This window comes from Cucurbita moschata, unplaced genomic scaffold (genome assembly GCF_002738365.1).
Source record: "Cucurbita moschata cultivar Rifu unplaced genomic scaffold, Cmos_1.0 Cmo_Scf00035, whole genome shotgun sequence".
Classification (NCBI taxonomy): domain Eukaryota; kingdom Viridiplantae; phylum Streptophyta; class Magnoliopsida; order Cucurbitales; family Cucurbitaceae; genus Cucurbita; species Cucurbita moschata.
The window spans coordinates 532115-560039 of NW_019268551.1; the positions used below are offsets into that span (position 1 = coordinate 532115).

General features: G+C 35.5%; 3 protein-coding genes across 5 annotated transcripts; 1 reads left to right on the top strand and 2 right to left on the bottom strand.

The window, feature by feature from the left end:
• Positions 1-50: 50 nt before the first annotated feature.
• On the bottom strand, positions 51-3935 carry LOC111431059. 2 transcript variants are annotated; one of them, XM_023067568.1, is made up of 5 exons: positions 3784-3923; positions 3482-3690; positions 1906-2070; positions 1540-1827; positions 51-913 (listed from the first exon to the last, which is right to left on the bottom strand). In XM_023067568.1, the coding sequence occupies exons 3-5, from the start codon at positions 2044-2046 to the stop codon at positions 266-268; spliced, it is 1077 nt and encodes a 358-aa protein (XP_022923336.1). In that variant the 5' UTR covers positions 2047-2070; positions 3482-3690; positions 3784-3923; the 3' UTR covers positions 51-265. The 2 variants fall into 2 exon arrangements, with proteins under 2 accessions (XP_022923336.1, XP_022923335.1); XM_023067567.1 differs by lacking the exon at positions 3482-3690 and having other exon boundaries at positions 3784-3935.
• Positions 3936-6590: 2655 nt separating this feature from the next.
• LOC111431079 (cyclin-dependent kinase F-4-like) lies at positions 6591-12615 on the top strand. 2 transcript variants are annotated; one of them, XM_023067589.1, is made up of 19 exons: positions 6591-6789; positions 7639-7899; positions 7991-8042; positions 8144-8687; positions 8795-8873; positions 8968-9036; positions 9132-9221; positions 9307-9445; positions 9859-9961; positions 10060-10112; positions 10196-10262; positions 10837-10945; positions 11029-11094; positions 11219-11287; positions 11369-11432; positions 11527-11643; positions 11921-11952; positions 12043-12124; positions 12211-12615. In XM_023067589.1, the coding sequence occupies exons 4-19, from the start codon at positions 8680-8682 to the stop codon at positions 12423-12425; spliced, it is 1362 nt and encodes a 453-aa protein (XP_022923357.1). In that variant the 5' UTR covers positions 6591-6789; positions 7639-7899; positions 7991-8042; positions 8144-8679; the 3' UTR covers positions 12426-12615. The 2 variants fall into 2 exon arrangements, with proteins under 2 accessions (XP_022923357.1, XP_022923358.1); XM_023067590.1 differs by having other exon boundaries at positions 11527-11601.
• Positions 12616-13238: 623 nt separating this feature from the next.
• On the bottom strand, positions 13239-18983 carry LOC111430977 (protein BREVIS RADIX-like). The gene is made up of 6 exons (XM_023067451.1): positions 18491-18983; positions 16836-16975; positions 14518-14918; positions 14281-14410; positions 13570-13931; positions 13239-13478 (listed from the first exon to the last, which is right to left on the bottom strand). Exons 2-6 carry the CDS (start codon positions 16947-16949, stop codon positions 13400-13402), a joined length of 1086 nt encoding a protein of 361 aa, XP_022923219.1. The 5' UTR covers positions 16950-16975; positions 18491-18983; the 3' UTR covers positions 13239-13399.
• Between the last annotated feature and the right edge of the window lie 8942 nt (positions 18984-27925).

Sequence of the window (27925 nt, forward strand, 5' to 3'; positions counted from 1 at the left end):
ACAGGGCTTGAGCTGCGTACACCCCATGAACTGAGATAACATTCAGCCACTCATCAAGAAGGATTTATTTATTTATTTATATTTAGCTAAAGAGTCGCTAATCAAAAGCATAATGCATAACATTATATGATAACCAGCCATTAGGGTTGAATATCAATTAGATCTACATTTCACAACAGGTCGAAGGTCGAGTCCCACAACCGAATAACCGATATCGACGGCACTTCATTATTTTGTAATATGCTTGTATTTATACGAAGTCGCCTTATGAGCATACATTTGCTGGGGTTGACGTCTGCCTACCATCCTTCTGGAGAGGATCGAACACCATTCTTTCAACGCCACAACGACCACCTACAATGGCATCGACCTGGGTTAACTCATAGCTTGGAGTAGTATCTAGCGTTGGTATAACTGTCGTTGCCTTCCCCTTCTCGGAAATAGCTTTCAGACGCATACGTTCAGCCCTCGAACCAATAACCTGCCCTAGTATAGAAGCTGCAATGGTCATTGCCATGGCCGTCTTTGGCATCAAGACACATTTCCGAAGCATGCCAATAAAGGGTACAGCTGCATGAATTGCCACAAACCATGAAAATGAAAACTTCTTAGTGTGCTCCCTCCATATACCAAGAGGAACGTTTGCTGCCATGCCTAAGGCCGCAATGACGAGCATTTTTGAAGGAAGCGGTTGAGGACGCAGATTTTTCACGAATGCTGTACGAGCAAGGGCAGCTCGGGCAGCGACTATAGCAGGGGGGCACTTAAGCTTCATACCAGGTGGTGGCTGAAAAGCTGTTGCAACAAGAGGGAGGACTCCGCTAACAGCTCTAAAAGACTTGGCAATTGGGCAGTTCCCTGTTTCCAGCCACTCACTTCCCAGAGCCTCGTGCTTCGATGAACCTCCTTTTTTCTGGAAAACATGCAAGAAACAGATATGAAACTAATACAGGAAGAAGAAGGCCCATCAGCAAAAGCCTCCCCAACTTTAATCGAGCAAACAACTATAATTCAAATTGAAAATCTAGAAATGATCTTAAAGTTGTGTTGTTTGGAATAAGAAAGATCTGACATGGTGTGATGTCCCACATTGGTTGGGGAGGAGAACAAACCACCATTAGACGCGTTTTAAAGCCTTGAGGGAAGCCCAAAAGGGAAAGTCCAAAGAGGACAATATCTGCTAACGATCTGGGCCATTACACATGGACTTGGGTAAAAGTCTTCCAAACATTATATAATCAGACTATATCCCACCCGCATGCGATATTATCACAAGTTCTAAGTCCCATATTTTCTAGCTTTCCTTCATAACCAGGCTAGATTCAAGATTTCTATGCATGTCAAATTCTTGCCCTTTTTTCATGTCCAAAGCTATGCCCCGCCCCGTGCAACAGACATAACGAAAATCAAATTTTTGTAAGCAAATTGTATTAACTATGAAGTTCAGTCTCCATTGAAGTAGCTACCCCTTATAAAAAGTACTACAGATGATCCAACTTTGTGTATCAAGTTTAAAGCTTAAAGAGAGTGCGAATCTACCTGTGACGAATGATCTTTCTTGTTGGAAGCCTCAGACTTTTGTTTCTTCCATTTCTCAGAGAAGCTCCCAAAGCTGAATGGCCCTCCCGGTCCGAAAGCCGATAGACTGATGGTTGCAGCTTTTGCTGCCAGGGGGTTGAAATGAGGAGCAGTCTCTGGTTCTGGCAATGAGGTCTCAAAGATGGATTTCTCAGGTAGTGGAACAACCCCATCTTTACCATGAAAGAGCTTAAACGCTGTGTCAAAATTAGGACCATCCTCAAAAATTGGCCCTTTCGCTCCCCGAACCTGAAAATACAAAACGATATAAGACTTTTCTAAAACAGATCTGCCACTGTAAAAGGGGATAGCAGATAAGGAAGTTACCGGGAAGGTGAAATTCATGGTGGAGAAGGAAAAGCAGGTTGGTTTATTGATATTCCTGAGGAAAGGGCATCTCTGAATGTCCATTTCATTAGAGTAGCACTCGGATGACTCATCATTCATTCCTCTGAATATAAAGTCCATCACTGCTTCTCAGTAAGAGTTTTCCTGCAAGTATACGGAGATAAGAAACAGAAGGGGATAGAAAGTAGAAAGGTCAAGATTCCCTCTAGGTTAAATAATTATCAACTTCCATGTTTTAAGACACGAAGGGTAAAAGCAAAGCACAAGGGAACTTTATAAACAGATAACACTGCAAACATATCAGTTCATTTCATATCATAGCTTCTCTTCAATTTCATTTTGTTTTTATACTGTGTGTATACGAGCTATCTTACATGAACCCTGACTAATCTCACACGAAATTCGTCTCGTACGGTAATGGCCCAAGGCCACTACTAGTAGATATTGTCTTCTTTGAGCTCCCCCTCAAGGTTTTTAAGCTCAAGCCCATTACTTGGGCTTTCCCTCAAGGTTTTTAAAATGCATCTGCTAGGGAGAGGTTTCCACACCCTTATAAAAAATGTTTCGTTCTCCCTCCCCAATCGGTGTGGGATCTCACAATTCACCCTCCCCCTTCACTCATTCCCTTCTTCAATCGATGTGATACCCCCCAATCCATCCCCCTTAGGGGGTCAACGTCCTTGCTAGCACACCACCTTGTGTCCACCCCCACCCCCCCTTAAGGGCCTGCAGGCACTCGTTCCCTTCTTCAATTGATGTGAGACCCCCCAATCCATTCCCCCCTAGGGGACAGCGTCCTTGCTGGCACACCACCTTGTGTCCACCCCCCTTCAGGGCTCAGCCTCCTCGCTGGCACATCGCCCGATGTCTGGCTCTAATACCATTTATAACAGCCCAAGTGGGCGATGTGCCAGGCTCTAATACCATTTATAACAGCCCAAGTCCACCCCTAGCAGATATTATCCTCTTTAGGCATTCCCTTTCGAGCTTCCCCTCAAGGTTTTGAAAATGTTGTTTGCTAGGGAGAGGTTTCCACACCCTTATAAAAAATGTTTCGTTCCCCTCCCCAATCGATGTGGGACTCGCACATACATACTAAACTTCCCCTTACTTTGTAGTTTGATCCTATTTCCCCTTCCCCAAGCCACTACTTATTTCACACGCCCCAATTCCAAAAGGCCAACAAAAGGTAGTTTGTTCTTCCTCATACATTAGATATTAGAATTACATGGTTTTAAATTTCGAGGTACACCAACCCTCACGAGACCAGTGCTGAATCAAACTCGTTCAAACAGAAAAACACATCATAAAGACGATTCTCTGTCACGTCAATCTTCGACAACCAGAGTCCAGAAAAAAAGGACAAAGTCAAAGAGAAATTGACAACCATAAATGGTGGCCAATAAATAATCTATAGCTTACAACCAAACAAGGAACTCCGCGCAAACAAACTCCCGGATGATAGAAGATTTTGAAAACCTTATGCTCCAATTAAACCTTTCAAATAACAAACCAACCACAGAAAACAAGATCTAAACAACTCAATAGCATGTACCGTCGGCACGAACAAGAATAAAGCCGGAAGAGTTTCTCCAGCCGTAAAATCAATCACATCAACCTCCCGCAGCGAGAGAGTAATTCGTACAAAATTTCAAGACAATCATGGCGATGACATAAAAACACACACTGAAATTTCATAAGCAGGAGAATTCGGAATACTAATATCTGATCATACAAAGCCCTACAAATTGGATTTTCCTTCAGCTTGAAAAATGAAGAAGCCACAAAATTGACATCGAAAAACATGGAAAAATCAAGAAAAGAAAAACCCGAAGCGTTCGAAATGAGATAAAATACCGAAGAAAGTGAATCTCTTCGAGTGATTGACGCCGGAAAATCGCAGCAAAGAAGAGAGAAGGAGCAAGTTCAGACGTGTGGTCGCCACAAACACGAACTTGGACGAATTTTTCTCCGTTCTAGAATGGCCGCCTGTAGCCAACCACTCCATTAAATTGGCATTTTCCAATAATTGTTCGACCAATGGGCACCGTACGACGCCGTTTTAGCGTTGGAAATTTTCTATATTGGAATTAAATCTTATGCCAACCCAAAATCTCAATTTTATCTCAAATTTTGTCATTTTTTAATTTTTAAAATTAAATTTTGTGATTATTTTTAAAACAAAAAATACATATTTTTTTTATTTTAATTTTTTAGTTGATATTTTATACCAAATATATAATTTCAAAAGTATTTATATAATTAAGCTAAAAAATCGCAAAATATGACACGTGTAATTATATTTGTCATTTACTCTTTTGAATATTCACAGAAATTGCATTTTGTCCACAATTTGTGGGGCGGAGATTCTTTGACGTCGATAACTAATGCATTAAATTACAAATTTACCCTTGAACCATTATTATTTTATGATTTTTTTTTTTTTTTTTTGTAAAATTAAATTAAGCTTTAATATTTTTTTTTAATTTTCAAATCTTCCCATTATTTAGAATATTTGAACTTTAATTAAATTTATTCGTTACTTTCTAATGTTCAATTCACCTATCAATATTCCATTTGAATATTTGAATTTTCAATCAAGTTGTGACTTTTTTTTTATATATAAAAAATAATTATTATATTCCTTTTTTTTTTCTTTTATGTGCGATTTAAAATATATTTGAAATTCCTTGAATGGAATTTTTTTAAAAAAAGATACCAAACGAATGGCACACAAACTTACTCAAGAAAAAATTATTAAAAAATATCAATAAATCCAAAAAAAAAAAACAAATAATAATAATATAAAAAAAAAAAAGTGGAAATTAGGAATCTCCATAGATCCTAATCCACTTTAAGTGTAAGCTCGGGGCTCGGCCTTCTCCAAAAGGCTTCATTCCACCTAAATTAGCCGATGGACTTTCATCCAATACCACCTCTCGAACAAAGTATGCCTAGGCTCGACTCCCTATTAACATGGCTAAGTTTAGATGAACACGACTCCCTATTGTCCACTTTAAGTGTAAGTTCTCATGGCTTTGCTTTGGGCTTCCCAAAAGACATCACACTAATGGAGATAATATTCCTTAATTATAAACTCATGGTCATTCTCTAAATTAGTCGATGTGGGACTTTTGTGTTATAATTATCCATTTTTAAGTATTCCCAGTCCATTATTTACTTATGAATCACATTTTTAATGTTGGAGAAATAATTATATATATTATATATAATTTTGGAATAAAATAAAGAAAAGATTTGGAGAAATAATTATATTTTTATTCAACGTCCTTATCAATAACAATATCTCATACATATTCAAAGCAACATTCCCTTACTTCCACCAATCATATTTAAAGATTCTCATACCCAACCTTTTTATCTTCCCATTTTATTCTCTACCTAATATCTATTCAAATATATTTTTAATTTTTTCGTACCAATTTTCAATATTTTTATATTAACGAGCATGTTTGGACGTAAAAATAATTTTTAATTTAATATAGCTGGATCGGTTGAAATCAAAATTTGATATTAAAATGAAACAATAGGATAAAAAATACAATTTTGGAATACTCGTTGTTTTAGTTCAACAACGATATTATATAAGAGATTAAGAGTGCGGTGGTGATTATATGATCTGATAATTCGATCAACTTGAACTATTCAATCCAAACTATAAAGGTTGGTTGGTTGGGTTATATATATTTTTTTCGATTTGGGCTGGTTGAATTTTTTGAAAAATAAAAAAATTGGGGTTGGTTTTTCAGTAGACGCATTTTAAAGCCTTAAGGGAAAGCCCAAAGACGACAATATCTGATAGCGGTGAATTTGGGGCGTTACAAATGGTATTAGAGCCATACACTAGACGATGTGTCAGCCTTCTCGCTGTTCCCTGAAGGGGGGTAGACACGAGGCGGTGTGCTAGTAAGGACGCTGGGCCCCAAAGGGGGGTGGATTTGGGGGCGGTCCCACATTGGTTGGGGAGGAGAACAAACTACCATTTATAAGAGTGTATAAACTTTCCCCTAGTAGACACGTTTTAAAGCCTTGAGGAGAAGCCCGAAAGAGAAAGCCCAAAAGATACAATATCTGCTAGCGGTGGATCGACCTCCCAACCCAACCCATTCCGAAAATTGAAGGTGGGATTGTGAACTCTATCGAGTTGTTCGGTTCACCAACCTAACTAACCAAAGGTTGGTCCAAAAGTTCTTTCTAACCGAACCCAAGCCGGGTACACCTTAATTAGAAGACCTTAATCAATTGAACCATTAATAACTCTTAAATTATATTAAATATTTTAAAATTTAAGGAGCTATTTAATGTAATTTATTAAAGTTTGAAGGCTAAAATCGTAATTATATATAAATATTAATTATTTTGGTTTAATCAAAATTCCAATTAAATATACTTTACCACGTTGACAACCGAACTATCCATCACCGTTAGGGAAAGGAATTTTGGTCGTACAAGAATTCAGGTAAAAAAAAAAAAGATAAATAAATAAATAAATATCGGGGAAATTATAACAATTAATTAATGATTTAATATAAGGGGGACCAATCAGGAGCTGCCAAGTGGCTTGAGCCAGGAGATCATTGCGGTCCAAATCCGTGAGCAGATTGAAAATAAGTGGGCTTGCCCGTAGAGAATAGAAACCCTAGGTATATAAATAGGCATCGGTGTGGGTCATGATGGGAAATTAGGTATCTTTACCTTGGTTGGCACGCAGAAAAGATCTCTTGGTTTTTGGGGTATTTGGGAATCCGTCTGGTTTCTTCGTTGTGTTGAGAAGATTTGAGGGGAACGAAGAGCGCTGAGGGAAGCTCTGGATCTCAATTCTTCCCGTTCTTGCCGACGGAGGTTATGATTCTTCATTTTTCGTTATCGATTTAATTCGATTTCTCTCTATGTTCTTGTGAATCTATCTAGAGGTCATTTTCCCCCACTATTTGTTTGATTTATGATGCGCTTCGATTGACGGATTAATTGATCGTATTCGGAGTTTGGGCCTTCGGATTTATTTGTTTCTCGTTTAATTTTGGTGTGTGAGCATATGGCTGATTGATGCCCGGCGATCTTGTGCGGATTTGTTTTTCTATTGATTGAACAAATTCTCATTGGGTGCGAGTTTGTGGCGCTGTGATATTTTTGTTTCGCTTGCTTATTCGTGAATTTGAAGCTTGTTGACTGGTTGGTTGGTGATTTAGGGTTTTATCTTTATTTCATGCCGCAAATCTTGTGAGATTTTGTCTGCGCACTGATTGTAAAGAATTTTGTTAGACGGGATCGTTGCGTGTTGCTGTTTTTTGTGCTTGCTTATTTGTGAATAGGAATTCTTGACGACTAATCGGTTGGTGGATTAGGGGTTTTGCCTGGATTAGCTCGAAATGCCTGATTCTGATGTTGGTTATTGATTGGGGTCTTCCTTGATACGTAATTGAACTGACCTTGCTGGAGTTGTTAGCATTTGCATAATTGTTCTTCTCTAATATGTTTTGCCTCTTGGTTTTACTGTATCAATAGTTTGTATATTGTGATCAGATTTGGGTATCCGGCACTTGCTGCATGATCTTTTGGGTCTGATAAATTGCAGCGTTGTGGGCATTATATCCACCTTTTTTTGCTCATTTGATAAATTAGACTGACTTTATTCTTGATTTCTTCCGTGAATATTTATTCTAATGCTTTGGTGCTAATGTATGATATCAGGTCTTTGAGGGTTTGGATATAAAGGGCTTTCTATATTTTCTCAAGATATGGAGCTTGCTTCTATTTGGACAAATTCCTTCCAGCATCGAGTTTGCTCTTTCCAGGAAGTGCTTGATTGGCGTTTCCTTGTCGTTGGAGATTTTCTTTTGGTTTCCTTCGTCAATTGCACTTAGTGGTCAAGTTCTTCTAAATGATCAGCACAAGAGGCGTAATGAAATTACTTTATGAGATAGGTGTTGGATCGTTAGTGCAACTGTTCAAGTATGGACTATTTTTTATGCTTAATGTTTTGGTGAATTTTAATATCCAGTTTCACTTTTCGTATTTATTGAATTTCTTATTTTGGATGCAGAGCGTTGTTGATGAAGCATCAGGGTGATTTTCTAGGGGAGACTTCTTCAGGGGTATGATGTAACGTGCACTTTCTTTGTGCTACTCTTCTTCTTCTTCTTTCTTTTTTTAAATTTGTTGCATGCAACTCTAACCTCAGTCCTTTTTTCTACAGAGCTGAGTTCTGTTAATGAAATATCAAAGCTTGTTTTCACAACTACCTAAAGTGAAGACTATCACATTGACCTCTGCTGGTTGTTATTCGTTCTTTATACTTGTTCCGGACTGGTGATGTTTAGAGAGTCATGATCTTTTTTACTGGAGGATATATCTTCAATCTCAAAGTTGAATTATGAGATAGCTTCAAGTTAGTATTGTAATCATCTGGTATTTCCAACTGCTCAGTTGGTTTGGACATTTATTCTCAAGGTTCAACATGTTCAGTGGTGTTTGTCATATACTGCTATATTGTTCCTCTCTTGAAGTCGAATCTGCGGATTTTTTAATGAATAAAGCTGCACAGCCTGCACATCAGAATTTTTCTGGTTTTGTGCTTTTGCACTTCACCAAGGAAAATTAGTGGTGGCTTTTGTTATATCAGTGCAAGACGGTTGTTTACTTAGTCATTATACAAAGATAGATGCAAGTTATCATTTTCAAGTTTCTATACTTTTGAATAAAGGAGGTTGTCTTTGTGCTTCTGCGAAAAAAATGGAGAGGTTAGCTTCTTCCCCTAGCTTTATCATTATTTTTCTCATTTTGTTGTGCAATTTTCTTAATTGTGCATGGTGTAACTTATGTTTATCAATTTTATTACCATTTTAAGGTATATGTTAATCAAGGAAGTTGGTGATGGTACTTTTGGAAGTGTCTGGCGAGCTATCAATAAGCAAACTGGGGAAGCTGTAAGCATCTGCTGATGTCTCTCTGCGTTTATATCTTGAGAAAATTTGTTCAACAATTAGTTCCACTTTGCGATCTTCTTCCTTAAATCAACAGGTTGCAATTAAGAAAATGAAGAAAAAATATTACACATGGGAGGAGTGCGTCAATCTGAGAGAAGTGAAGGTAATGCATCCTTCATTTTTTTTCTTTATCTGATTGCCTTGTTTTTCTTTCCTTATCCTGAAGTTAATTCATTTCTTGCAATCTGAATATCACAGTCACTGCGGAAGATGAATCATCCAAATATTGTTAAGCTGAAGGAAGTTATCAGGGAAAACAATATTTTGTACTTCGTATTTGAATACATGGTTAGTGGTGTCATTTTTTCAACTTGGTACATACTTTATGTTAAAATTTATTCTTGTCCTAACTCAACAAAAATTTGATGTTCAGGATTGCAGTCTTTATCAACTTATGAAGGATAAGGAAAAACTCTTCTCAGAAGCTGAAGTGAGAAATTGGTGCTTTCAAGTTTTTCAAGGTCTTGCCTACATGCATCAGCGAGGTTATTTTCACCGTGACCTTAAACCAGGTACCTCACTTGTTTTTGTGTCTAGTATAATGCACTTAATTGGGTTCCATAGACTATCTGCTAATATCATTTTGAATCTGACTTATTTCTTAAGTGTCTTTTGACCTTCTAGAGTATGTTGAAGTTTTTGTTATGCGGGATGTATTTTCATGTGATAAACGTTATGTGAAAATGCATTTATGGGATATTTTTATATAGTTCTCTTTTGTGAGCATGGTGTTTGTATTTGTTCTTTATTTCATAGTTTACTCTCGTTGTTTCATATTAACACTTTTTATATCTATCTATCTATCTATCTATCTATCTATCTATATATATATATATATATATATATATATATATTATTATTATTATTATTCCTCCCCCCTTTTTGATTTCGATTTATTTAACTTTAACTTTTTTTCTTTTCCCAGAAAATTTATTAGTTGCTAAAGACTTGATAAAACTTGCTGATTTTGGGCTTGCTCGTGAAACTAGTGCACTACCACCCTATACTGAGTATGTTTCAACTCGATGGTAAGTGCATCTCATCTCTTTCCTGTTATAGATGCTGTTGCATTTTATTGCAGTGATTGCAGTGATGCCACGTAGTAACATTTAATCTTGAGTCTCAGGTATAGAGCTCCAGAGGTGCTGCTTCAGTCCTACCTTTATGGTCCTAAAGTTGGTGAGGAATCGACTGAACTTTTTAGTTGCTCCAACCCCGTTAAAGCTTAATCTAATACATGCTTACTACTTTACTTTTTGCAGATATGTGGGCAATGGGTGCTATAATGGCAGAGTTGTTTACTCTTCGTCCACTTTTTCCTGGAGCAAGGTGAGCTAATACACATTCACATATTTAGTGCCAAGTCAAAAATACTAATGTCTTGATTTTTTTAAGAAATGGCTGGTGCGTGCTTGGTTTCACGTATTTCCTTACAAACTGCCCTTCCATTTGTTTCTTGTCAATATTATTTGCATAAAAATAATTAGTGGGGATCTACTTGTCATGATCTTTTATTGAACTTTATGGCCTTCTTTCACCTAGTTCCCTATAATAGCAAACGTTGGTATTTGTTTTATTTCTTGTGTTTTGTACTTTTATTATTAGTTATGTAGTAGTTTGATAATTACGAACTCTGTAAATAGTTGAATGTGCAAGCTTTATCGTTTGCATCCCTGCTATTTTTCTTTCAAAATCTAATCTTTATCATGTAGTCTTGTGAGGAGATTTTGTGTGAAACTCATCGTCTCCTTTGTCTGTGATTCTATTTTTGAACCATGCCTGCAACAGATTTTGGTAAAATTATAAAACAAAAATGGAAGCTAGGCCAGACGGGGTAGTCATTTGACATGACAGTTGAAATTGTCATCTAATATGAAGAGTTTTCTATATTTGTTTCATGCAGCGAACCAGACCAAATCTACAAAATTTGCAGTATACTTGGCACTCCAACTATGGATACATGGTCTGATGGGCTCTGTCTTGCCAGGAATATCAATTATCAATACCCGCAGGTCGGTCTCCTTTGTCCTCTTTTGGTTCAAATAACCATGTCAAATGTGTATATTTGATGTATTTTCTTGTTTCACATTTGCAGTTTAATCGAGTTCATCTCTCCGTTGTTATTCCTTCAGCGAGTGATGATGCAGTCAATCTTATTGCAGTAAGTACAAATAGATGGCCATTGAAACTATTTTATCTGAACCGGTTAATGCTTAAACACGGTGAAGCACCTTGCGTTCATTTGATTAATGCATGTTCCTGTATATTTTTTTTTATGTGTACAGTCACTTTGTTCATGGGATCCATCCAAGAGACCAACAGCTATGGAAGCCCTCCAACATCCCTTCTTCCAGGTAGTCCTTTATTTTTCATCTAGTAGATCAATAAATGTGTATAATTTTATTTAAGATTTGTTTTATTTTAATGTGTGGCAGAGCTGCTACTATGTTCCACCGTCTCTTCGTGCTAGAGCGCCATTTGCTCGGACCCCTCCTTCTGGTATGTTTATTTCAGCTCCTCCCTGGTTTTGAACATGGTAAGCTAAAAACATTGCTTGGTTGGACAACTTTTGATGTGTTCTTCACTATCACAGCTGGAACAAAGAATTTGCTGGAGCAGCAGACTGCTAAGAAATATCCTGTGGCTTTATCTGATTCAAGAATCGCTGGTAATTTCTCCTCTCCTAAGTTGCCTGCGTTGTTGAGCTCAGGTAGTGTTATTTATTAGGGGGCATGTCCGGATGTATTTTGAGATGGTTAAGATCATTTTTGTGAGGTTTATAATCACCTCAAAATGGATTTAGATAGTATGTAAATAAGTTTTAGAAGTGTAGAACCAAACATTAAAATGATTTTGAATAATTAATGCGTGTTCGGTAGAAAATTTTGATTTTAACTATTTCGAACCACTTTCAAACATGCATGCCCTAACATTATATAGACACACCTAGATTAGCTTGATTTCTGAATCATCAAACCATCTTGCAGGTGTGCAGAGGAAGTTGGATTTGGTGAACCCGGTAAGTATCGTCTGCCCCCTCTCCCCGGCCACCCAAAATAAACATGCTCACCCAAACTAACATTGTTTCACCTTTTATATCTTCTCTTAGGATGCAAATAAGAGTGATACAATTATGAAGAGCACAGCTAGACTACCAAAGTACCGACCGCCTGTGAGGAATAGCCCTACCAGTAAGTTCCTTGGTTACTGTTGCATTACCTCAATTATTGATTAAGATTAGTTTATGGAAGAAGTGGTTTATATTTGCATATTGCAGACTCTATCTACAGGGGAAATAATGTGCGTGGAGTTTCCGATACAGGCCAAAAGTTGGCAAACATGACAATTGCCCCTCGCAAGCCATCTATCGGGCAGCTTCTTCGGCCGATGAAAGCGGGTGTCCGTTGGAACAGTTCGTCTAGCGATCTGTTAATAAGGCCCGCTCAAGAGATTCAACATGGCAGTAATTACCCCAGGAAGGTTGCAGGATGACCGCCCTTCCTCCCTCTCGTTATCGTCCTTATGGTGTGTATGTTTTTGTTGTTTGAAGAATCGTATGCAAACTCTTCCCTCGGGGACTATATGTAATAAATGCCCCGCTGACTGTCTGTTTTTGTTCTTATGTTTGCTATAAACTCTGTTTGCGTAATGAAATAAATGAATTATCAGTCATTTCCCTCTTTAAGGCTTTATCTTTCTCCTTGTTCTTCTTGTTCTTCCTGTTCTTCCAAGTAGAGTGAGCAAGCTTCTCGTCTTCCATGTTTGGTTTTTCCATCGATCATGAACTGCACAGATTGCCCTCCGTGTCAAGCCTGCTTCTTTCCGAGCGACATTCACGTTGAGATTTCACGAAAGAAAGGGGAGGTTGGTCTCAAAATAGCTTCTATTGCTATATATCTTGGTTAATTTTGGGGCAAAATTTTGCCTACGTACATCCAAGTTTGGTATACAACCGACTTTGGTTTTGGTTGAAAATAAGATCCATCCTGACTTGGCTTATCTAATAAGAAGAGGTTCCAAGTCTGAACGAATTTACTCTCATTGTTTTTTCTGTGTATTTAGCTGCCTATCCTGATACCAAATGGGATAATAGAAAGAGTTGAAGGACAGGAGCTATAGGATTGACCAGGCTAGTCGATTTCATTTCATTCGAAACCTATCCCGGGTTAATTTTAGTGAAAACCCGACCTGATCCATTTTTACACCTGTCTTGTTAAAAAAAAATGATAATAATAAGATTGTATAAAGACACTATTTAAGGAGGAGGGTAAAAAAAATATATAGCCTTGGAAGAAAATAAAAGAATGGCTTGCAGAATTCTGATAGGAAAATCAGAAACTTGGTTTTGTGTATGTCGCTGGTGGTGAGTAAATTTCCTTAGCAAAAGAACTCTATATATCCAGCTGATGGCTTTTTGTTGAATATTACATTCTAAAGACAAAATTTTTGGAACATGAATAAGTAAGTTAAAGGTATTGAGCTTGGATCCTCTCCCTGTTCTCATCCCACCATTGCTTCGCGTTCATTTCCCCGAACTTTTCACGGCTGTTCATATCGAGTCGAACAATGTCAGTCCATCTTCAGTATATATAAAACATTATTATGGAGGAAGCAAATGAATGTAGATGTTAATTACCTGAATCTGACACGACGAAGCTCTCTAGTGCCATCAACAAGCTGCCTGATAGTTATATAGACCCCGGGATCATCTTCCTCGACCCACTCCGCCTCGATGTCGCTTGCATTGCTAATGGAAATTGAAGGCTCGTCTCTAGAAGAGGTAGTTGTGCGTGATGCTTCCATAGACGACATGTCGCCTTTCGCGCTACCTGCTGGATAGGCACTTGAACCTGCATAATGGTGACTGCTTCCTTGGTCAAAATGCTGGTCAGATGGAAATCCTTTACTCCCAGAAGGTTTATAGTTTCTTGGCGTCCAATCTTTGTTCCCTGAAGTCATCGGACTATCCCTTCCCATCTTTGAGTAGGAAGAATCCCTCTGAAGATTGTGAACATTTACAGAATTATCAGAAAATATCAAACATGCACGGTTAAAATATCATTGCTAGTTCAGATAATTGTCCATGTATTTTAAGAAAATAATTTAGGTATTTTAGAAATAAATGGTTAGATATTTTGGAAATAAATAGTCGAGGCTCTGTTATAAATACCCTTCTATCCTACCTAGTTTTTCATTCCAAAAAATTCAATAGTTTCTACAGGTCTCGCAATCAGAATGCACAACTCTAACACAAAATCCACTGAATTCTAGTCCTTGAAACATTTACTCTTAGCATCATTTTAATGGGAGAAATAGAAGTCAGGAGCAAAGGTCCTGGAGGACTTACCCCGTCCTCAGTTCTTGGTGGCGTATGAAGAGCTTGCTGGTTGAATCTCTGGACATTATAGAGCTCCGTTATTCTGTCATAGTTCTCGCCCCACCAACGCTGAGCTTGCCATTTGTTAAACATTTCTCGACTTCAAGAAGGAGAAAAAAAAAAAAAAACTAGTGTTAACTTTGCTTAAAGAAGGTATTAATTTAGACATAGGAACCGACAGCGTTAAGCATTTACTATTCATCTTACTTGAAACGAATTCGTTTTAAATCATTGCCTCCATTGGGTAGGGACACAAAAGTGATGTGAACACCAGGCTCCACCTGTGCCATCCACTCTTTCGACTCATCCTCATCCTCGAGCACCACATCACATGCTGATATGGAGGAATCGGCTCCAGGAGTCTGATCTCCTCGGAAGACCCCTTTAAATCTAGAGTCAGATCTGGTATGTGGGTGGCGATTAACACGAGGGAAGTCCCAGGCAGGGGTTGAGCTTGCACTAGCCCCTCCTATGTAGGGGTATGGAACCCCTTCTGAAGCAGTGTCAAAATCTGGGTAAGGTCGCTGTCCTTTCTTATAGCTACTGGAGCCTGTGCAGGGTTTGCACTGTCTATAAGCACCGGAGAATTTCAACGCCATGTCCTTAATCTGTAGAGTGTAGCTATCCACAGTTAGAATAAGGACAGCTTAAGCTCCTCTTAATACTGAAATTAAGGAGAGAAACTCAAATGGAAAGAAAACATGCAAAAGTTGGGATGGTCGAGGATGGTCAGGAGGGAGTGCTACATTAGCTAACTTGGAAATGATCATCGGTTTATAAGTAAAGAATACATCTCTATTGGTAGGAGACCTTTTGGAAAAGTCAAAAGCACTATCGGTAGGAAGCCTTTTAAGAAAGTCTAAAGCAAAGTCATGAAAATTTAGGCTCAAATCCGAATAGTCGCTACCTTTCGCACAAACACAAAATATCTATTTTTTTTTCCCCTTTTAACCTGAATATTAGGCTGTATATCGTATCCAATGCATGTCACTATATTAATAATGGAGTGAAGTGTACAGTTCGACCATTGTGAATCAATAAATACGCATGAAATTGAACATTTTTTTTCCTTGGTGAGAAACACATCCCCTTTTGAATTACGTGGAGCATGCTGAATGGTGTTTCAGGAAAGTGGATTCTACAACTTGGAAGAGTTATTTTGGAAGATATTTTCCTATGGTATTTAAGAATAGAAATAATATCACGTCATAAGAGAATTGAAATTCCTAAACAATCAATAAAATAAAAAGGTCTAATTAACTTCTTATTGACAATCAAGTGGTTACTCATCCTGCAAAGAAAGGGTTTGGCTAAGATGCAATACTTTTGAAAAACAGTGTGTCGACAAAAATTCAATGGTGGGTCACATTCAGGCGGTCATTGGGCTGTCCTTTCTTAAAATGCGTCTTGTCTATTCCGAAGTGAATATGTCGATGACCCCACCGCTACTTGACGCAAAATGTGCTGCCACTATTTCTTGGCAAAATCACATTTCCAAGACAGACTGGACCAGTCATCCTTACTTATACTAAGACCCAATCCCAAAATGGGTGTTGTTAGCATATATACTATTATGAGCGCAAACTTCAAATTTTTTTTTGCAAAATTTCACTGCTCATAATTTCCGTAACTAAATAACAGTAGCTGATGGTAAGATTGCATCGTTCCAATATTTCATCTTCCAAAAATGAAATTATCTAATTGTAAGAAAGTTAATCCAGCAAAACAAGCGACACTCAATGAACCACTATCCTTCATGTTGAGAATTGTTGAGAGGGAGTACCAAATTGACTATCCTGAGCTTATAAGCTGGGAATATATCTCCATTGATATGAGGCCCAAAACAAAATCATGTAAACTTATGATCAAAGTGGACGATATCATAGCGGTGTGGAGATGTAATTATCCAGCAAAACAATTCGTACTCGAAGGAAGGCTGGAGGTGGGTGAATGGGGATCTTCTCGATAAGCGCATGTACTACTTTGATCATTTGGGAATAGAAACTATTAAGAGAAAAAACAAAAAAACAGAAATCTTTATTCTATCAAACAAGAATCTTTATTCTATCGGTAACCGGGGGAGCCAAGAAGAGCTGCAGGTCAGCAAAGTCAGATTTCTGAAACGATGTGTCCCTATGAAAGCTACGTGGACTAGAAAGTTGTGAGCCATCGGGACAAAATTTTGGTAATCCGTTAAAAGAATCACTGGCTTCTAAATGACAAAACAAAAACGTAATAACTAGGAAGTGCTCAAGGACAAAAACGTTAGAGCGCGTCGTAAGAAAGCACAAACGCTAACACTTTCCTACCTAAATCTGATCTTAAAAAAGATTTGAAAAGAAATAATAAACATTAGGCACGTTCATATTGGTGAAAAGAAGGCATAGATGGTCCCCATTTATCGCAAGGCTAATGGGTATTACGAGATTTGTCTGTTTTCACAAGATGGAAAAGAAACCGAGAAAACAAAGATGTAGCCGGAGCAAGACAGAGAAAAAGAGACAGAAGGGTATAGGATTAAGAACCTGTGTTGTCAGGCTTTTGACGGCTTCCTTTGTACTAGGCGTGCCACTACCACGCGCAGCCCCATCCTCACCCCCGTCGTCTGTCTGTTTCGTACATGCTATGCATGTAAACATTTTCCTTCAACTTTGCCTTTTTTACTCTGCACATAACAAACAAGTAGGTTCCACCTAGAGGTTTAGTGGATACTATATTGATGAAAGAAAAAAAGGAATCCCAAAAATTAATTGCATAATCCGGCGACTTTCCCTTTGTTTCTCTCACTCTTTCTCTTGTGTATTGGGTGAGGAGAAGAAAACAAACAAGCCTTCCCTTTACCCAACATTGAGATAGACATGTAATACTCGAATAGTAAAGAACGACAGTTTCCAATTGAAGGATTTCCACCATCATTTAAATTAACTTTCATGAGGAAATCGATTGAGTAAAGCACTGATTTCTCTGTTTTTGGATAGCTTAGGTAGTGTTAAAGAAAGAAATAAAGAAAGGGATGGGTTATATAAACTTCTATGTAGTAGGTACGCGGCTAAATGGGACAAAAGGAAACTGGGGGAATCTGAAATAAATATAAATTCGATCATCGATCCGCGGGAAACAGATGGGTCCTGGAGAAAGGAAAAGGGAAGAAAAAAAGGAAAAGGGCTGCTCGGGATCAGAGACGACTAAGAAAAGATCAGAATAGGAACAAGAGGGGAGGGGGAGTCGATAATTGAAAGGAAAGTAAATGGGGGCACAGCCAATTTGAAAGTAGTCGACTGAGAGAGACCGAGTGTGGTACATGCTTTGCTTTACTCTTACAAAGCCGAATAAAGAATCAAATATTTGTTAATGCCAAAGTTTCTGACAACCTATTGGCTCTTTCTTTTTTCCCTATGGGCAAATCGCATCACTCTTCCGTCTCCAAGAAATCCAAAAAAGCGACTAAGAGAGAGAAATATGCATTAATTAACAACAGCAGAGATTCAGGAAGAAAGAACGCAAAATTAATCGTTTCAGATTGAAAGCTGTGGGTGAGACGACAGAGAGACAACGAATATGGAGAGGATAACACTGAGACATAGAGGAAGAAGAAGAAGAAGAAGCAGAAGCAGAAGATGACGTTGATATTTTTTTCTTTTGGTTCATCAATTTAATTCTATCTTTAATATTCGAAAACGACTCATCGAAGCAAAAGCCAACCGTGATTTACAGACTTTGTCCATCTTAGGCCCCCTCTTCGACACCCTAATTAAATTCTCTTTTACACACTTTCCGCTGTTTATCGTTCCCTCTTTAATTCTCTTCTCCAGAAAGCTAATCTAATTTCTTCGTATCCAGCAAGAGAAATGGAAAATAGAGCAAGTGCTAAGGCTATAGGAATCAACGCACAGAGACAGAATCAATCAAATGATTCAAATGTTAAACACCACCGATTAGTGAAATGGCGTCGAATGATTCTCTATTGAAAGAACATTACAGAGGATGGATACAGAAACCATTAGAAACGTTCTCGATCCTTAAAACAGAACTCGAAGATGAAACAATGATCAGAAGGAAAAAAATAAAATAAAAAAGAATCAGAGAAGAAGATTCTCTGAGAAATCAATACTCTGTTCGTTTGCTTAGAAAGACGATCAAATTGAAGAAAACGGTAAAGTAAATGCAGCAAGAATCTCACCTCTTAGGCTCCTCAGAAGCTTATCCACCGAAAATCGAACTGAAATCAGCCGCACTGTTCGTCTGTCAACGACGAATTCCCCAGTTTTCTTCCTCAAAATTTTCCGTTTCAAGAAATCTTCGCTTTAATCACACTCTCACAGCAATGGCAACCAAAAGCAACAGCAATCAAAATCCCTAAAATACCGCCAATCAGTGCCTCTTCGCGCTTAATTTCTGCAGTTACACTGACAAACAAGGCATTCTCTCACTCAACTCTCACTCGCTGATTCTCTGCCAAAACCTCCAAACAAACAGCAGAATCAAAATGCAATCAAGAACCGAATTGAACGCTCGCCGGCGTCCACCGGCGGCGAACAGCAAGGTCCGAATCAAAAATCCAAAGATCCCAAAAAAAAAGGGGAAAAAAATTTGTTCAGAAAGGGAAAGTTTGGGATATTATAGTTCCGGGTTTTACGTTAGCGAGAGCCCAAATATCGGCAAAAATAAAATTCAGAGACAACAAATAAGTTCAATTCGAGAGCAGCTATTTATATAGAGAATCCACGATAACGCCGTCTGATTTCCGCCGTTAACTAACGAAAATTGTCTTTTACTCGTAAGGAGAGAGAGGGGAAATTGTTAACAGTGGATTGACGTTTGGTCATTACCCCAGAGGACAGCCTGGGCCCACATGTTTTGGTGACGTATTGAAGAGGATGGAAGTAGGACACGTGGCAAACTCTGATTGGATACCGTTCTCATAAGAATAAAATCAACGGTGGAGATTCGTTTTAATGTAAAAAACCAAATACAATATCGCGATTTTGATCAATCGCCTCCCTCGTTATTTTTTTTTATCTTTTTCCTTTTAAAAGAAAAAATTAATTTCAAATTGCTTTAATTTTGTATATTTCAAAATTGGTTAAATTACAAATTTATCCTCCTCAAAAATTTTAAAACATGTCTACGGAGTTCCCGAGCTTTCAAATTTAGATATATTGAACTATAACGGACGAACTTTTTATCTCCATTTTACCCTTTTCATTTTTTTAAGTCATTTAATAATCACAAACTTTTAATTATATATTATTATTATTCTCGTAAAATTTTAATTTTATGTACAATAAATTTTAAATAGAGAAGAAAAATAAAACTTGGTAAAAAAAAATTAAAATTTTGTGATTATTTATTTATTTATTTACAAATTAAATAAAATTTTAATTTTATTAGGCATAATATTTAAAGTTTATTAGGTATAATTTTAATAGAAGCTTAAATTCTGTAACATAAAAGTAATAATAATTAAATATATATTAATGTGAAGAATCTAAGCATATCTAAATGTCTAATAAACATTAATTACTTTAATTAAAGTTAAGTTAGATTCCTTACTTCTAATTATCCAACTAAATATTTGAATTTAAACCGCAATTTGTAACGTTGCTTGTTAAAATAATTACAAATAAAACTGATAATTAATTAATTTAAAATTGATGAATTGAAATATATATATATATATATATATATAACGAGAATAAATAAAATTTTGAGTGGATATATTAAGTAGGAAGGCTCGCTTTCGTTACGGCTATGGTGGGTTTCCTTAACCAAGTCACTATTTATGAGCCGTTGGCACGTTCTTTAACAAGCATGTGGTCAAAGCTTTGGTCTTTTTTCGTTGCTTGGAAGGTTAGGGTTTAATATTCTAACTCACATGCATGAGGGGCAGAATCAATAATAATCATTGATCAATTATACGACAGTGAATTTATTTTCGAACGTTGTTGACACTTTCTGTACTACTATTGAAGCTGACCGTGCTCGAAGTTATTTCCTTAATGTAGGGCTAATGCTCGAAAGCTCCGAAGGTAGGGCTAATGACTGGTGTAAAGTTGTAACAAGTCATATGGGAGGATGCACTTGAATCACCTCATTTTTCGAAAGACTTGATGTTTGTTGGAGATTTTGGTTCGACGCTGCTTTACACCTAAAAAGAAGCGAGTCACATTTGAGTTAAACTTGGAGAAGGAAGTCGCCCAAGCTCACCGCTAGCAGATATTGTCCGTTTTGGCCTGTAACGTATCGTTGTCAACCTCACGGTTTTAAAACGCGTCTGTTATGGAGAAGTTTCCACACCCTTATAAGGAATGCTTTGTTCCTCTCTCCAACCGATATGAGATCTCGCAATCCACCCTCTCGGGAGACCAACGTCCTCCCTAGCACACCGCTCAGTATCTGGATCTGATATCATTTATAACAGCCTAAGCCCACGTCTAACAGATATACACTATTTCAATCAATACACAAGTCAAATAACGTCACCTTGTTTGTGTGTCCCTCCGACAAAGTTTCCCGAGAGACAACTTAGCCGATGAGGTACAAACAAAGCCTACAGGGGGAGGCCGCTTATCGAGAATCGAGCTAACCCCCTCCCTTAGCAAACTTTTGTTTTCATGCCATCTACGACTCAAACCATATGGCAAAGAGGAAAGGGACTAATCTCACTAGAGAGGTCTCGACACCATTTTTGATTCAGTACTAAATTAAGTATCGAGTGTGATGGACACAATACTATACTAGGAGCGTGTCCATTACAAACCCTTTTGATTAAATATTTCATCGTCTCGACGTGAAAGCTAACATGGACCATATAGCCAAATTCTTGCCTCGAACAATATATATTTTCTCGGTACCTTAAATTTTATTATTTAGCAAATTAATGATGATTAAAAAAGAGAAGACAAGAAACAAAACAAAGACAAGGAGACAAAAATATTTAGATTTTATTTAGTTATAAATAATTTGGAACGAGGACATGTTGTCTCCATAAGAAGATATATATATATATATATATATATATATATATATATAACATTTAATAAATTATTTAATTTTTATTTTTTCAGTGGCTGTTGGATAATGACATTTCATGTGTGATATTAATTTCAATAATTTCTTTTTAAAAAAATATAATTTATTTATTTATTTTACTAATTTGGCCTTTATTTTAATTGTGATTGGGCAGTCACGCAAGTAAACAAACATGCCACTGGTGAGGAGTACTGTGAGAGGTCTAATCCAATCAGATTGCATGGGTGAGGAACTGAGATGCCCTGCAGGTGAGGATATTACTAAAAATAATAATAAAAATAAAAAACTAAAAATAGAATCAAAATTGGAATCTCAAAAAGATTCCAAGAAGCAAATTCCCTTTACCTAAATCTGTCTCATCGTACTATCAACTAAACTAATCAAATTTTTATTTATTTATTTTTTTTTTAAAAAAGGAAATAAATTTGAATTTCTATTTATTTCATTATTTTTCCTTCTTAATTTTAATTAAATTATTGAGAAAAAAACTTAATTTTATTTATAAAAAAAACATCGAAATTAAATTATTCGGTAATTGAGTATATGGTATTTTTTATTTTAATTTAATAAAATAATATTAAAATTAAAATATTTTAATGTGAAATTAAAAAATAGACTAAATGTTCCTTTCAAATGGGTCCGAGGAGGCTGGTGAAAATGGTACGTTTGGGGGCAGAAATGGGGCACGTGAATACCGGCTATGACCGGTGACAACTCCTTCGAGATTGTTTCTCTTCGACATACAACACTTTGGTCCATACACATGTTACTGGCTGTTGTCGGTTGTCAGTCAGCATTCGATATTTGGCTTATTGCCTGTGGTTTGTTAGCTTGGCAATATGGCCAACACATGATTTTTTTTATTTTATTTTATAGAAAATAAAAATAATCTGTTTAAATTTCTTTTTTTATTTTCGAATTTTTATTAAAATCGTGTTTCATAGCTTTTTTTTTAACTTAAATTGATTTTCTCACCTTCTTTAAAAGTACACGTGCGAAGCAAAATTTAAAAAAATAATTAAAAATTAAATAAATAAATATATATATATTTCAAAATATAGACAATAAAGTGAAAGAAAGACTTATTTATATGTTTAATTTTAAAAAATATATTTCAAACGTTTAAAGTACACAACGATTGGAGGGGTAGACACGAGGCGATGTGCCAGTAAAGACACTGGACCCCAAAGAGGGGTGGACACGAGGCGATGTACCAGTAAGGACACTAGGCCCCAAAGGGGGGTGGATTTGGGGGCGGTCCCACATCGATTGGAGGAAGAAAAGAGTGTCAGCGAGGACGCTGAGTCCGAAGGGGAGCGGATTGTGATGTCTCACATTGGTTGAGGAGGAGAACAAACCACTATTTATAAGGGTGTGGAAAACTTCTTCTAACAGACACGTTTTAAAGCTTTGAGGGGAATCCCAAAAGGGAAAGCCCAAAGAGGACAATATTTAGTAGCGGTGGATCTGGGTCGTTACAAAACATCCTCGTTGACACACCTCCCAGTATCTAGCTTTGATATCATTTGTAACAGCTCAAACCCACCGCTAACAAATACTGCCCGTATTCACCTGTTACACATCGTCGCCACCCTCATAGTTTTCAAACACATGTCTACTAGGAGGAAGCTTCTAGACCCTGTAAAGAATGTTTCGTTTTCTTCTCGAACCAATATGAGATCTCACAATAGACTGATCGTCGCAAAATTATAAAGACATAAACTAAAGTTTATGAACCACGTCGGGATTAAAAATATATTTTTAACGGTTAAAAAAACAACCAAAATGAGATTTAAACTTTGGGCCTTTACTTTTCTTACACATTGCTTCCTTCAATTGCCTTTATTCCATCCCTTAAAACCACTCTTTAAGCAAAGAATGCTTGGAATAGAGGGACAACAAAGCCATACTCATTTCTTTCTCTCTCTCTCTCTCTCCTCACCTGCGGGTAACGTTTTATTAAATGACAGTGCCACGTGGCAGCAAGTGGAGAAGGGAGGCACCAACTTTCGGTAAAGTGAAGGGTGACACAAGATCTTCTTAGGCAAGAAAAGCATAGTCAAGGTCCAAAACGTCATTCCGCCCTCGATCCCATCACTCGTGAATTCTAAAAGCCTTGCAAATATTCAAATTTTACTTTTTTATTTTTTTTTAATTATTTATTTATTTATTTTTAATTCTTAAACTTTCCATCTTTTCCTTTTTCACCCTCTGAAAATCCTCCCCCAAATTTTCATTATCTTCATTTTCCCCCCTTTTTTGGGTCATAATTGCAATTTTTCTATAATAGTCATTCATTGGTAAAAAATACTTTTTTTTTTCTTTTTAAAAAATTAGAAAGTAAATTCAAATCGATCTTTAATGTATTAGTTAACCTCCCCGAAAGGGTAAAATCGACCACGTAATACGAAAACAATAGATATTCATACTTAAATGAACATATATTTTAATAGAAAGTAGGAGTGTTCATATGACCCGAGAATCCATCAATCAAAATTATAAAAGTTGGGTTTGATTAGGATCTTTATTTTCCGATCTGGGTCGGGGTTGAATTTTTGAAAAACAGTAAAATTTGTGTTGGTTCGTGGGTTGACGGTTTTTTGTCGGGTCAACCCAACTAAACTCGAAAATAGGGTTACAATCCAATTCAACCTAGCTCTACCCTACTACTTTGTAACTGTTAACAGTGATGCGTTGTGAATAATAAAAAAAACAACTAGATAACCTAACTCGTTCGAGTTGCTCGTGTCATTAATCCAACCCGTGTACAACGAAAAGACAAGTTGAAGATTCGAGATGGAAGCATACAAATAATTCTTGTAATTATGATGATGGGTTGATTTGAACGAACGAAAGGAGCTCGGGTTTTGATTGGACGAGATAGGTAGGGAAAATGATTGAGAGATTTTGTAGTCAATTTCAATGATTGAGAGAGAGATCATGTTAGGGGGGAAAAAGAAAAAAAGTGAAAAGTGAAGGACTAGGAAGCAAAAATGAAAAGAATGTGATTATAAAGATATTACCATTCTCTATCACTCTTTCCCTATTTCCAATGATTCATTTAATTACTTTTTATTTTTATTTTTTAATTACTATTATTATTTTTTAATCATTTTATAAATTTAAAATTTAAGTCCTAATAAAATATTATTTTATTGTTCGAGACGTTTTTGCTGTATTTATACAAGAAAAGTTATACTTTTGATTAATTAGTTAAGCGAATCATCAACTTGAATATAGTTCAATTAACTAAAAACTGTACGTTGAATTAAGAAAACGCTCACACGAGTGAGTGAGTTAATTTTAATATTAAACGGGTAATTTTATCATTAAAAATCTTGAATGTGAATATGTGTTCGTTTTTTAAGACTACCCAGATGGGTGTTTTTATAATTGGATGAAACGTTGCTTCTGTAAGTATTGGTTCGGAACACTGACTAAATAGACTCGTGGTTCATCGAGTCAAGGTTAGGTCAAATCTACACACCACGACCAAGCATAGCAAAATCTATAGATTCAGGCGAAGAAGAATAGCTCATAAATCATTGGGTCGAGTTTTTTTTTTAATATTTTTCAGAGACTTCGAGTTTTACCATAACTTTTAATATTAATTTAAAACGTCCCGACATGAATGTAGTAATAGAGTCGTTGTATCTCAACTTTTAGTTTAGATCAAAACATTTCACATCTAAAGGCATCAACTTTTAAAAGGATTATTTAATTATGATTTTAATTTTTTAATTTTTTAATTTTTTTTTTTAATTTCTTCCATCCAATTGACTTCAAATCTTTTCCATTAATAGTGATTTGACTTGCATTCGTGTTCTTCATCACCATAATAACCCAATGATTTCAAATATAATTTAATTTATTAATTTTTTTCGGGTGTAATTATTTTACGTCTAATTTATTCTCTAAATTTTTTATTTATTGTTGTCCCGATAAAAATATGTTCAAATTTAATTAAAAAATATAATTAATCGTTTTTTTTTTTCAAAATCAAGAAATTTTCATATAATACGTCTTCAAATTTAGCTAAAAATATTATATATTTTTGTTAATACGACAAAAGCTCTAATTATGATAATAAGAGCTCGATTTAATGATATTTATATCAGCTGCATAGTTTTAATTTTTTTTTTTCAAATTATTAATTTTTAAAATATTTTAATCAATTAAATTATATCTAAATTGGTGAATTATATATATATTTATTTTTTTATTATTTTTTTTCTTTGTCCATTTTAATTTTTTTAATTCATGTCTTACAAATTATAATGTTTAGTTTAATGGTCAATATTGTTATTTTTTTATTATAATTTTTTAATGAAAAAATATGAGTGTTTTTTATTTACGTAATTAGAGACGTAAAAATAATATAAATTGAAAATTTAAAGAACAAAGTTATTTAATTGAAATAAAATAAATAATAAATAAATGTAATTTTCCCGTTATATAAAAAGAAGAGAACAGCATGACTACTGAGCTGTGCGAATATGCAAAGCTTTAAACGCTCGTCGTCCGTACACTTTAACAACAAATAATCTGACTCCAAAAACCATACCACTGCCCCATTATTATCCAAAATAATAATATTCAAATTAAATCACCGAATCCATCTTTACGGATCTTCTCTTTGAGACAGTGCCCAAATCGTTACCCCTCTCGTGTGGGTCAAAACTTACCCGACAAGCAATTTCGCTTTCTCAACACTGCTATAGTTACAACCGCTATTCACTGGAGTTTCGATCGACAACTCTCCTGTCATTAGGTCACCAACTTTTTTGATCTTTTGGTACTGGGCAAATGTTAGTTCCCATACAAGGTCTTACGGTTTTGCAGAGACCTGTGTTTTTTGGTAAACAATTTCCTCGGTTTGATCACTCCGACCCCTTTTGTAAAAAACCATTTTTACGAAGAATATTTTTCTCCACACTATTCAACGTCTATGGGTTAATAGGTATAAAATACAAATTTATATTTAATAAATTAATTAATTTTTTCAATTGACTTTTGATAGTCGTACTAGACATAAAATTAAAAGTTCAGTGATAAGTAGTGAGCGTGAATATATAGTTCAACTAATTGTGACGCATGTTCCCGACTAAGACAATAGGTTTTTTAATCTCTCGAGTCACGTGTTGTTGAATTAAAAGAAGTGGCGATAGACGACGGGAATCACCGAGGGTAAATTGGTAATTTAACATGACAATCAAAGGAAGGATAAGAGGAAGAGAGAGTCAATGTATGATTTGTAGAATCATTTGGAGTCAGAATTGCAGAGTGATGAAGGGCTCTTCTGACAAATCCCATTTTTAGGCCCACTTTCTATCATTCCCATCCCATCACTACAACTAAATTTAATTTTGTTTTAAACCTAATTTAATAAAAATATTCTTATTTTATCTTTAAAATATTTTAATATTTCTAAACTAAAAAATAAAAAATATTAATTTTAGATAGAATTCATTAATATTTTATTTTTAAAATACTATTAAATTTTTAATAGTTTAATAGTGTTTCAAAATTACGTACATACTTTGTTTCAAATTTTTAAAAATTAGAGGGTATTTTTGTTCCGATTTAAAACTAATTGTGAGGGTATTTGTAAGATTTTTTTTCCTAAGTTTGATTTTGAAAATTTAGAGGTATTCCGAGGCAAAGTAACTTTAAGGGTATTTTTTTTAATTTAGCCTATATTTCAAATAAAGTAATTTTAATATATTTTTGCTCGAGTGATTTAATTAGCATCACTATTGTCAATTATATTTAAAATATTTAGCTCTACGACTTTAAAATTATTTTGATGGAATTAAAAACGTGTTTGAATTATTAATTATATTTACCAAATTTCTAAGAAGAAGAAAAAAAAATTAAAAGATGAAAGATGAATTATTAGAGAGAGAAAAAAAAGTTACTAGTGGTAAAAATTCAAGGGAGAGAGAAAAAGACATCAAAGATGGAGAGAAAAAATATTTTACAGTGAGAAAAAAAAAAGTTGGGAGAGATAGGGACAAATATTTACAGACATATGGTAAAAGAAAATTAGAGAAGACAAAATTTTCGAGAAAAATTAAGGTAAAATAGTAAAAAAGAAAAGAAAATGGATTTGCTTTTAATTTAATTTTTATGGTTTTAAAATTTTCATTTTTATTTATTTGGTCGTAATTTTGCTGAGAATTGGCAGAAGATTGTTTCGACCAATGAGGCTGCTCCACGTGTAAAGAAACAGTGAATTAACTGTCAAAACTTACCTCTTCAACAAAAAAATAAAAATAAAAAATTAATCTTATTTTTATTTGAAATACTAACAAATTTTATGCCCCACATATATAATAATAATTTATTAAACCAAGTATTTTTTTTTTTTTTACAAATCTTTAGGATAAAACTCATCAAAATTACAATACTTTTTAATTTTTAAAATTATAATTATAAGACAAAGTTTAGTGTAAAAAAAATTCTCTAATTCTTAAATAATATAAAAATTTCTTTTTTCAGGTGCCGACTTACCAAACTTACCATAATCCCAAGCAAAAACAATATAACCCTTATTACCAACTATCGAGGTTGTTAGATGAAC